Source organism: Lepisosteus oculatus, chromosome 8, assembly GCF_040954835.1.
Source record: "Lepisosteus oculatus isolate fLepOcu1 chromosome 8, fLepOcu1.hap2, whole genome shotgun sequence".
Classification (NCBI taxonomy): Eukaryota; Metazoa; Chordata; class Actinopteri; order Semionotiformes; family Lepisosteidae; genus Lepisosteus; species Lepisosteus oculatus.
This window is the reverse complement of record NC_090703.1, coordinates 4,778,155-4,790,385: the sequence shown is the minus strand read 5'-3', so window position 1 is coordinate 4,790,385 and position 12,231 is coordinate 4,778,155. Positions and strand designations below refer to the sequence as shown.

General features: G+C 39.6%; 1 protein-coding gene across 1 annotated transcript in view; it reads left to right on the top strand.

Annotated features, from left to right (window-relative positions):
* Positions 1 to 12,231, top strand: part of LOC102692081 (putative N-acetylated-alpha-linked acidic dipeptidase) — an 82,568-nt gene that overhangs the window by 3,617 nt on the left and 66,720 nt on the right. The window contains exons 3-6 of the mRNA XM_015350488.2: positions 386 to 511; positions 1,702 to 1,885; positions 7,338 to 7,431; positions 7,516 to 7,611. Of these exons, the coding sequence (XP_015205974.2) occupies positions 386 to 511; positions 1,702 to 1,885; positions 7,338 to 7,431; positions 7,516 to 7,611 (500 nt within the window). The remainder of the gene's footprint in view (positions 1 to 385; positions 512 to 1,701; positions 1,886 to 7,337; positions 7,432 to 7,515; positions 7,612 to 12,231) is intronic.

The window sequence follows — 12,231 nt, the reverse complement described above, 5'->3', positions numbered from 1 at the left end:
AATTGATTAAGTAGATGGTGTAATTACGCACAATGTGAAGCCCAGCTGCAATCTATAAATGTTAGTGATGATGTGAGCATTTTCATATAGCAGCGTGAATCATATGAAATCAAAGCAGTGAAAAGTCATTGGGAAGTTAAGTGAAAATCACTGAAAACTATCCCTATTTTTTTCCTCCCAAAAAGACTAGTGCTTTTATTTAAATATGTTTGATTTTCCTTGTTTAGAATTGAACAAAAAAATGATAGATGTGATACAGTGGAGTTGGTAATAATAGTATTTTTGTTGCACAGTGCAAGAGCACTGTTTGAACATGCTGATTAAAATTTGAATACTTATTGAATTTGTAATTTTGCTGGTTTTCCCTGTGTTTTTGATGTCCTAGGGGGATCTTGTGTATGTCAACTATGGTACCATAGAAGACTTTCTGTACATGTCCAGAAACCTTTCTATGGATCTTAATGGAACAATTGCTCTTGCTCGCTATGGAAAAATATTCAGAGGTGACAAGGTATACTGTTTGCGTAAACCTGATTTAAACAGATTGTAATTCTTGTTGAGTTTTTACATACAGCTGCATTTAATTACATAAACAGGGTCCTAATATGATACTTCTTAATACTCTGTGATACTATCATGCACTGTGGGTGAGGCGTTAGACCAAATTAACTCTACCTCAATAAAATAATGAAAGGGTTAATGTCTAACAATGCCAGTATTTTATTCACAGCCTGCTCAAATGGTGGTGTTACAAAAACTAGGGTAGGAGTGCAATCAAAATAGAGGTAGTTAGGTAATAGTTAAATGTTTAAAATAATCAAAACAGTCCAGCTTCAGTTTGAGCAATTCTAAAAAGTTAAATAATAAAACTCCCACTAGTCAGGGAATATTGAGCACAATTATGTGTCTGCTTTAATTTTCCATGAGGAATTTTTTGGTGGAGAAATGAACAGACAATGACGTAAAAGACAAATATGAATTCTTCAAAATATCACTTACACAAGATGTAAGACACACAAAATATTATTCAGTGACTTCCAATTACAATGGGAGTGAGTTCTGAGTACATATTTTTTGTCTCACATAAAATCCCTAATGCTGACAGCCCAAATCTGCTCAGAAGTGGGTGTTAACCTGTAAAATATTAGGTACGATTATTTTAATAAACAAACCAATCCTTCATAGGAGAGCCTGACCTCTAAACGGAGTCTAAAAAAGAGACAAAACATTCAAACAAACAAGTCAATAAGAGACTTTGTGACAGACTGGCAGATTTTAAATGAGATCTCAAATAGCTCCTCCATGATAAATCTAATGCCTATAAAAACAATAGTGCCAGGTAGTTACTGAAGTAACTACCTACTGTATATACCTGGAGGCAAATGAAACACTTTGGGAAGTGTTGGCATGTTGGCAGTGAAGGTATGTTGATTTTTATTTGGACTTGTGTCTCCAGCAGTTTACAGTACGTATCCACCATTTGGTGCCCACAACGTCATGAAATCAGCTTCTTCACAAACTTTCTCGCTCTATTTTGACAAACTTGCAAAACATAGTTCATAGTAGTTTTTGTAGCAGTGAAGCATATAAATCCACAATTGTGTAAACTCATCCAACTTTGATGATACATTTTGCAGTGTACAAAGACAAGCTCAGAGTCAAAGGCTTTGCAGATTGAGGCCTTTTTAACTTTTTTTGTAGGTGAAGCATGCTGCTCAGTTTGGATGTGCTGGAGTGATTCTCTATTCTGACCCTGCTGACTATGCAGTAGGTGGGCATTGGAGAGTCTACCCTGATGACTGGTGGCTTCCTGGCAGTGGGGTGCAGCGCGGCTCAGTTCTTCCAGTAGATGGAGACCCACTGACTCCTTTCTATCCATCAATAGGTAAGATAAGATCACTTTATCAGCCATATACAATTTCGTGCATTAGGAATGGGTCTTTTCACATACCCCAGCCTCCATGAGACACACAGACAGGGAGAGAGAAGTTTATACTGTGCTCCCTGGAGCAGTTGGGGTTAAGGGTTTTGATCAGGAGCCCAATGGAGTAGGATTTCTCTGTCGGCTGCAGGATTTGAACCAGCAACCTTCCAGCCACAAGCAGAGATCCTTAGCCACAGAGCCACCCCTACGCCCTTTGGTTATAAAATAAATCTTTCAGGTTTTTAAGTTTCCTAGTGCAGAAGCACATACTGCTATCAGTGGCTGAAACTGCTGTTGCTATGCACTTGCTGAAAAAGCTCAGACTTTCTCAGCAGAAGCAGCACTAAAGGTATAGTTTAAAGGCTTGTTATGAGGATGCCGGTAAGTGACATGAAATACTTAGAAATGCAGCATTTCAAAGGCTAGAGCAGTGCAGTTTCCAGGAATTATCTTGAAAGTTCAAGCACTTGGTGGTGCAGTCTCCAGTTTGTGTAAAAAATGTATCCATAAAAAATAGTGTAGAATATCTGTATGCAGTGACAAAGGTTCCATGGTAGCGCTGAAGGTATTGCTTCACATCCTATTGTTTAAAACTGAACCTTTACCTGCACTTTGCTTTCTCTCCTGTACTTATGTTAGCAGTAGACTACTCCAGAATCACCTGAGAAATACGAACCAGAGGCATGTGGAAACTATGTAGAAGTGGATTTGAAAACAGGAATAGGAGGTACATCTTTAAACAACTGGTTTTGGGAGTCTGCCATGAGCTTACCAGCTAGGTTGTTGAAAGATGATCTAAATGGGCCAAATAGCCACCACTAATCCTATAGGGAAGGCAGAATGTTCAAGTATTTAGGACACCAGAGTTAACTCCATACTCTTACAAACAGTGGAATAGGGTCTTTGAAGAGTAATCAGTAATGATTCAGAATAATGTCTCACTCTGCCTGTCTCTCTGCCTGTCATTGGTTTGGTCCAGAGGGAAGGGTGTCATCTAGTGGTCCACCTGTGCCACTCAAGTAGGTGTTCCATTCCACTACAGACCAGGTCTAGACCTGTTTGGCTTCTGAGGTCTGGCAAGATCAGTCTATAAAGTGGTCATGCTTTTGCCAGAAAAAGAATGTACAGTACATACATGATTGTTCTTTTTCTTAGGCCTCAGTGACTGATCCCCACTGTAACAAAACCCCTAGCTACATCGTAGCTTTATCTAAACAGGTGTACCCTGTCTAAATATGATACAACAAACACTAAAGACGTTCAGAGCAGACTTATCAAGTGCTTGCTCCTTGGTTTATCAACCCAACAATTCATAACAGACACCCTCATAAACAGAAGCAAGTGAAAATAACACTTCAGTGCAATTAACCAGTTTGCAATCACACGATTATCTGCAGCCAGTGAATTATTTACAGAGGTGCGGTATTAACAAAGGCCTTGAGGCAGACTCTAGTGGTGTTGGTGTCGCGTAGCGTCTTTCAGGACCCTATGCAGACAGCCCAATCCGGAAGGGAGTGAACAGACACGGGGAGGAGACGAGGAACGGGGCTGTAGACGAACAGGGGGGCGTGGCGAAGGTGCCCGAGGAGGGTGTGGTCCAGGCGAACAGTCAGAAGGGGTGTTCGTAGGGAGATCCGTAGGGAGGCAAAGGTCCAGAGCCGGGTAGTCCATCCATGACAAAGACAAACGAAGTTAAAAGCCGGAATGGGATCCGGCGAAGGGTCGGGGGAATAAAAAACGGTAACGGGGCCAGGCGATCCCAGCCCCGGACGCAGATGGTCAGGACGCTGGGGGAAAGGCCTGCCTTCGGACAACCCGGAAAACAGGCAGGCCTTGTGGCGTCTGTCTTCCAATACTCAGGCCGGAATAGTGGGGGCGTCTGGCTTTTAAAGAGGAGACTGGAACAGGAGGCAGGTGCAGGGGATCAGGTCAAATGTGAAGGAGCCGGAGCGGCCTTAAGGGGGAGGGGTTAGAGTCATGACAGTTGGGTCCTTCTGCCACTACACCCTCTGAAAGGGCAATCTGTCCTCACCAGCGAAGGTCATCGGAGGTAAATCCCAGTGTGGAGCACTGATTTAATTTCATGGGTCCATTTCCTTGTGTTTGATAAGCAAATAAAAATGTACAAACATTCGTGCTACTTGATGTCACGGTGGGATTCAGAACATAAATATGTACTACTGTTTTTTTTCTTTCCATCTTTCTGTCACGGTGCAGATGATCTGACCCAAATAACAGAGTGCATAAATATGTCAATTCTAATCAATCCCACTCTGACTGTGGGGAAAAAAATGAAAAGTATTAAAAATATATGCAAGCATGCAATACAGATGACCTGATAAACTACAATGCACTTTATCTTACATTTAAATGGGAAAAACAAGATCCTGTAGATATCTTTTTCTAAGAACATAAGAAACGTTACAAATGAGAGGAGCTATTTTGACCCATGTAGCTCATTTGCGATTTAACCGGCTAATTGGTCCAAGATTCTCATCCAGCTGTTTCTTAAAAGTAGCCAGGGTACAGTGTCAAACAACAAGACCTCAATGTTCTGGTTAGATTAAGTACATATTTCCCCCTTATAATAAAGGAGTTCTCTTGGTAAGTAATTTGTTAGTTTACTTCTTCAGAGATCTTTAATGCATGCTGTGTGATTGCAGGATTTGCTAATTCATGCAAAACAGCCCAGCGTGAATTTGTGACCTGTCATGCAGTTCACACTGCTTAATGCTGGATGTGGCGGCTTCCTGATACCTTGTTAGAGGAACTTGTTTTCTTTTTGTCAGGGTCTGCACCTTGAAGGAGATGGGACTTTTCTCTAATCATCATTCAGCGCTCTGCAAGTGCAGCTAAAAGGCATAGGTCTGAGTATTGTGGGAGCAGTATGGAGCAGAAATAATGATTTGTGCTGAAAACAGACAAATGTCACCACAAGTTACACTTTGCACAGCTTTCATCTGAGTTGAAAAGTTTTGGAGACACAGACAGCACTGGAACTTTATGAATGAAAGAGTTGGTGTTCTTAGTATTTTTGTTGCACTTGTGTTACAATATCCAAAAGTTGTACTGGAACTCTGATAAGTGCAATGAAGTTGGATGTAGTTTCATGACTGTAATACTCCATCACATTGCATACAAAGATCCCCTTGATCATTCTTGTAACTAATGTGTGGTCAATTTAAGATAAGATCGCTTTATTGGCCATACACAATTTCTTGTATGAGGAATTTGTCTTTTCACATATCCCAACTTGCTCTCCATGAGACACACAGACAGGGAGAGAAGCTTGGGGTCAGAGCGCAGGGTCAGCCATTTACGCAGCACCCCTGGAGCAGTAGGGGTTAAGGGCCTTGCGCAGGGGCCCAACGGAGTAGGATTCCTCTGCTGGCTACAGGATTTGAACCGTCAGCCTATCAGCCACAGGCACAGATCCTTAGCCACAGTACCACTACTTCGCCCAAGTTCTAATTTTTTCAGAATGTATACCATCTACAGGGGGTAATAGCACCTATTGAAAATATAAGATTTCATAGCTAATACCTCCAAATTTGCATGGCTTACAATGCATTTTCCAAACATATTATATGACTAAATTTAATAGAGTAATACAAACTCATGAACTGATTAGTTTTATTATACACAAATGGATTTATGTCAAACATTGACAATTAATATTAAGTACTTTGAAAGCATTTTATGCCCATTTCATGGAGGCATATTTGTAAAAAAAAAATCAGTGGTTTTTACATCTGAATTGTTTGTCCCATCCTATCAGCACTAATTGAAAAGGTTCAAGGCTGCTTCACTCTGTTATTCTGGAGAGAGGATACATCACATTTGTAATTTCTCATCAACAATAGCCACTGCAACGCAATAATTATCAAAACACAGGACTAGAATGTTCATTGATGTCTAATGGATATGATTTGAAGACAGAGGAAAAGACCCCATAGGCACTCTGTTTGAATAGCATTTGTTGTCAGCAAGAATAGATGCTGCTTCATGTTCTTCCCCCACATCACCATTGTTTTAGTTCTTTTTATATGTATATGATGGATCTGCATCCTGCAAATAATCCTGTCTGTAAGGTAAAATAAGGACTGTACATTAAAGTAACCTGTTTGATAACCTGTTTACTGACAGATACTGTATTACTGTAGATACTGTAATAATCACTGTGTCTTATTTGCATTGCTAGTAGGTCTGGAGACATCCTCTCTTGAAATGAGGGTGATTAAGTGAGAACATGTTAATTGAAGCACAAGTTCCTAAAATCTCATCCACAAGGGGTTGATCTTAAAATGTCATCCAGGTGCTTCATGAGGGATCTCAGGGGACTGTTTCTGCTGAATGAAAGAGCCCATAGTCAGCTTCAGCAGCTTGGCCTGGTGGATTGTTTCAGTCCCTGCCATAACAATTTGTGTTGAAAGCTTCCTTCTTAGGTGTTGTCTTAAATACATCTCCTGTTATACTCTCATAAAACCTGCAAAGTGCAAAATCATTTGTCTGGGGGGCTTCTTACATTATTAAAGTGTGCATGTAATAGCTCATCTTTGAATTATTCCATCCCCAATTATAATAATAATAATAATAATAATAATAATAATAATGCAAGAGATGTGTTTGTGTTATTGTCTATGTGGCTTTTTCTCTCATTTGATTATAAAAAAGCACGTACAGTAACCCGCAGAAAGAATTTAGGCCCTTGTTTGTAGTTTGCTCCCTTTATCTAATCAGGCACTAACAGGATGTTTTCTCTCTCTTTTTAAAATTATGTACAGTAAGTGCTCTAAATACAGAGGAGCACATTGTTTTAATGGTGAGCTCCACTGAAATTTCCTGGAAGCTGAAGATCTTAATAATTGCTCGTGATGTTTGTTTTGTCAATTTAGCCTTCAAAACAATAATGGATTTCTCATTTGACATGCTTTATTTTTTTTTACCTTAAAAGCATTTTTAAAATACATTCAGAATGGGCAATTATTTTTTTTCCCATTGTTAATGTTAACGACCACCATGCTGGTACTCAGCCACAAGTCCCAGAGCAGAGAGGTGTGTGTTGTCAGGCCACCTGCTTCTGTATGTCAGAACCTCAGAGCACAGCCAGCAGAGCTTGTATGCGGGATGGAGGGCTGAGACAGCCCATACCAGAGCTGGAGCAGCCATCCTGCAGGTTACTGAACAGGGCTAGAGCTGTGAGCTGAGGGGTGAGACAGCAGTTCCCAAGCCAGCTGACAGCACCAGCTGTGGGGGCACAATGGTGCATGTATTGTATGCAGTGTATATTTGAAAAAGCTTCTTTTTTTTTTGCTGTTTGTTTTTAACTGTCCATACTTGCAAATGTTCAGTATTGAAGGGACAATTCATTTTTAAAATCAGTACTGTTGTTGTTATTTTACTATATTCCCAGATTCTGCCTACTATCTGGATCAGAAGGAGATATCTGTCTTGTCAGCTATCCCCGTGACGCCAATCGGCTACGATGATGCCATCAGATACCTCAGGTATTGCTTTAGTGGTTCAATTACCAATATTTGTTGTCATTCCAATGTCGAATGAGTGAATGAACAAATGTTCCTGCTTTCCAGGCTACTGGCTGGCCCGGATGTGCCCAGCACGTGGAGAGGGCAGCTCAATGTGACATACCGCCACGGTCCGGGCTTCACAGCACCTCACGACAACAGGTACACCAGCTGTTCGGAAAAGGAGGCACAGCCCTCTCTTCCTTTTCCCTGCTCGGGTTCGGAAGTGCAATGCTCCGCTAGCCCCTGGTGTTGGCCTCACGTGGTTTTGAGGCTTGCACAGGCCCTGGTACACGGAATCAAATTAAACCAAGACAGCATCTCACGCGCGCTGCTCTCATTTCCCGTCCTGCCGTTGCCTTCTTGGATGGGGGGAGATGGGGCTTCCTGTCCTTTTAGACCACTCAGACAAAGCTTCAATTAGTAAATGGAACTGTGATTTTCTCATGGGTTAATAAATTAATTTCATTTAAAATGCATACATAACAAAACGAAAGTCAGCCAGCCTTTCGTTAAAATTTTGAATGTTAGAGCTGGTGGCTTATCTGCTTGAAGAAACTGCTCTGGCCTTGTTTGGATTGAACGGTGTGAAGTGATGTGTAGCACTGTAAAGTGATCTACTGTAACATGTACATTTGAAGATTAATAGTGTCAGTAATGTAATTCTTGGGCGCTCGGCTCATTTAGCAGCAGGGCAAATGCAAAGACAAGGTGATGCTCTTTAGAGATGTAAATGCAATTCTTGTCGAGGGTGTTGTATTTGTGGAAGATTGAGGTGGAAAGGGACAGCAGTCAGGGTTTCCATAGCAACACAGAGGAGGTATTTTTCCTGCTCAATATCAGCTTTGAAAATTGGAAGGAAAAGTGCTGCTTGATAAAGACCCTTAAAAAACACACACAGTTATCCCTCCTCTGAAAAACAAGGGGTGTACAGAAGAGACATGAAATTGCTTTTTGTGCTTTTATACTATCATGTTTTGGAGCAATGCCCAATTTTAATTCTTGCAGTGAAAAGACTGTTAGACCTTCACTTAACTACATTACAGAAGAAAGCCAAATAGATTCACATTGACAGTCAGAATCTGCTCCCTAATGTATTTTCAGCTACAGCGCATAGATTCTTTGAAAAAAAAGCAAGGAAAGAAAGGTTACCTTGAAGAATGATCTCTGAAACACTGCAGCACCGCTGATCTCATAGGGTGTTTCAAATATAGTATGATGTACCGAAGTATGTTCTCACATACAGGATTGTCTTCCGCCTGATTGTCACAGATAGTAACAATATTTTAATAATTTGAGGAAGATACACCATGTCAGTGCATACGCATTGAAAATTCATATCCTTACTTTTTAAATCGCTCAAAAGGTCTGCCTTTTACATTCAGACACATACTGCAATTAACCAATGCTTTTTGCAGGAAGGTGAACGATCTTGTTCTTCCAATACCACTTCTATATCTTCGAGGAAGCATCAGCATGGAAAACATGACCTTTCTAGTGTCCCCAGTGGGAAAGAACTTGTGGATTCAGATCACAGAGGTGACCAAAGCAGTCCCTAAGGGTCAGTACAGGTCCCTGATCAACTTTCTTTGCTCAGTCTCCATTGAGTTTCCATTCTGTTGAACATTCTTTCAAGATGAACACTTTTATTCACACTGTATAACTCCGCCAGGAGCAACAGCTGTTGTGTTGGGTTGTCAGACACCAGCTTTTAAAATGATAAATTCGAACCCCCTTTTCAGCTTGACAAATTGCGCTCCTTCTCCTTGTCTGACTTCTCAGATAAGTAAAAAACATTAAGGTGTGTGGGATTAAAATGCTGGCAAATGGTCTTTCATGGTGTGAACGTTGGTAATAGCAAAATAAACTGTCTGATATTTTAGGTGGTCATTATCTTTGCGAATTGCCTCTATTTCTAATCAAAGAATCATGTTTTTCATAAGAGCAAACCATTTGGCCATCTGGCTCATTGAGCTCAATTGAATTTTGGTAGCTACTATACAGTAACTATTCCCTGGATCTCCATGAACATTTTTTAAAGGAAGCTTCAATAACATGACTGGTTAGCTTGTTCCAAACTCCTTCAGCCCCTGCCATAAAGGGGCTCCTATTCTTGAGTGGAGTGTCCACTTGTGTCCTCTGGTTGGTACCTCAGTGTTCATTGAATGCATGAGTATGTGTGTAATTATATCTACACTTATGTGTGGGTGTAAGTAAATTAATCAGATGGCAGGTTTACTTAAGGACAAATAGTTAGATTAGAAGTATTTAGGAAGTATCTGGGGCTAGCTCAATATATTCACAGCAAATCACCTAAAATTGCTTTGAAACTAGTTTATATTTTTTCAAATTGCAAAATATATTAACATGGATTAAAATATTTTGTTTAAATTGATGTGCCGGTATTAGATATTTTTTTTTGCTGAACCAGTCAAGCATGTTTATCCCCAGTTTGTCCTTTGTTGACAGTTTTCTTGTGTTTTATTTTTTTTCTTTTTGAAGGAGATGGATTTTGCTAGTCCTAAATTTTGGTTTGACACTTTCCATTCAAGAAAACAAAATGCAAAAAGATTTACATTCTCATTAACTTTTTGGAACAGTTTGCTGCAGGAATGTATTGGTGTTCTCTTCATTAAAAAGTTTCCTCTGTGGAATGGCGTGATAATGTTGATCTAAAGCTTCCATTTCCTTAAGTTAGGATATTTGAGCTGATAAATGTACTGCATGGTAAATTGCCTTTTCAATTTCTTAGCAAGAAAGATTGCTGTCCCAATTAAAATGCAAATTACATAGTACCTATTTTTATTTTATTTACAAAATACTGCTTATAAGAACTGGAGTGTTAGCATAGTCTTATTTATGTGCTTTCATCTCTACTTACAAAGTTCTAACAAGAAGTAGAAACATTTTATTTCTAAAAGATTAAAATGTAAAATAAGATGCTAAATTATGTCCCTTTTGGAAATATCATGGACATTGCAAAAATCAAAAGAACCAAATGATGACAGCAGAGTTTATTAATAGCAAAAGCTATGTATATACTGTATCTGTGCTGCTGTGTTTCAAGGACAGCTATGCAATTTAAGATGTTATTGCCATGAGTCAGGAAAGTTCAAGTGGATTCTTCAAGATTGGAGTTTATCCATAAGCCAAATTTAATTTGAAGCTATTATTGTATGGGTAAGGTAAAGAATCAGATGTCGGGATTGTGAGATCATGTTACAAAGAAAACAATAAGTATGGTTCAGAAAGTGAATGGGAGAACTCTCATCTGTCCTCTGACTTTTAGCCCTTCAAATGATAAATAAACGACCATTTAGGACTTGAAATTGGTTGTAAACCCTTAGACCTGCCGGTTAAGAAATGCTCCCCCAAAAAAGCAGGATTTTCAGTGGCATGCATTCCGCATGGCACCTTTCAGGAACAAGGTTTTGTGAGCTGCAGCGGTCAGCGATTGAGTTAGCAAGATGTGGCAATGAGGGTGAAAAAGGTCACCTTCACTTCTGTCTGGAGAACTGTAACTGACAGAGGAGTGTTTCACCTTTTCCAAGTGCTACATCTGGCAGTGACAGATCCAAGCTGTAGCATGAAATGCTGCAGATTACTTAGCAAGAAAGCACAGACAATTTGCTGAAGGACAAGCAGCAGTTCTCTCAATTGGAGGGATTATTCAAATACACAGATACTGTATATTCCAGATTGCGTGTGTGGAGGATAAGGACAGGTTGTCAAGCGAGAGAAGTGTTTCTTTTTATACCGAGGGGTGATTAAGCCTTCCTAACCCTTTAGTGTATGAGAACATGTTTGAAATGCATTTTAAAGGGCTATTAAAGAAGAAGGTTTCTAGCCATGTGCATTGTAGGGAAAGAAATATGATGGATTAAAGGTGAGTCTCCTGCCTGCCTCCTCCGCTTTCTCTATTCTCTGTTGCAGTCAGACCTTGGCTTGGGACCCCCTGTGCATTCTTATGCTTGCTGGTGTTTACAGTATGTTGCACCTCTGACATTCAGATTTTGCTGATTGGAGAGCCTTTATAGATGCTCACTATCTCAGTTGTTGCATTTTCAATGTAAAGCATCTTCTGAACTACATGTAAATACCTTTCATTGGACGTTTAAATGTCAAGACTTTATTGGCACATTTAACCATTAAAATAATCTCAATTTTGTGCAGTTTATGCATTTTCTACTCTGCAACTATTTGAATTTTTTCACTAAAACTAATTTGGGATTTTACTTCCTGTGTAATACAGTTTGTACCAATTATATTATATGTTTTCTGTCTTTTTACAAGTGTCCTGCTTCTTTTTTATGATTGCCACAGCCCCTATTTTATATCCTCCATAATTTTAATTAGCTTGCTGTATACCAGATTCCAAAATGAATACAGAACAAGAACAGGATAGTGAAGTCTCTTCTAAGATGGATTTGTGTGACACACCACTGCTTATATTGGCTCCGTTAGAGGCTGTGTGACTTGAGATGACTCACTGATTCTTCTTTGATAACCACTTCTCAATCGATGTGAATGTATTACCTTGGATTGCTACGGCTTTTCATTTAAATACTAACCTTTTTCAAGGGACCTTTTATCGCAAGGAACCTTATCAAAAGCTTTCTGGAAATCTTAATAAATCATGTCATATGCTTTAATTTTTTTAATCAAATATCCTTGTTGCTGCTTTGAAGAATTCTAATGTACAGTACTAGCAAAACCAGACCTTTCCTTCCTATGTCCACGTTGGCTGCATCTTAAAATGCCGTTTTTGTAAATATTCTTTTG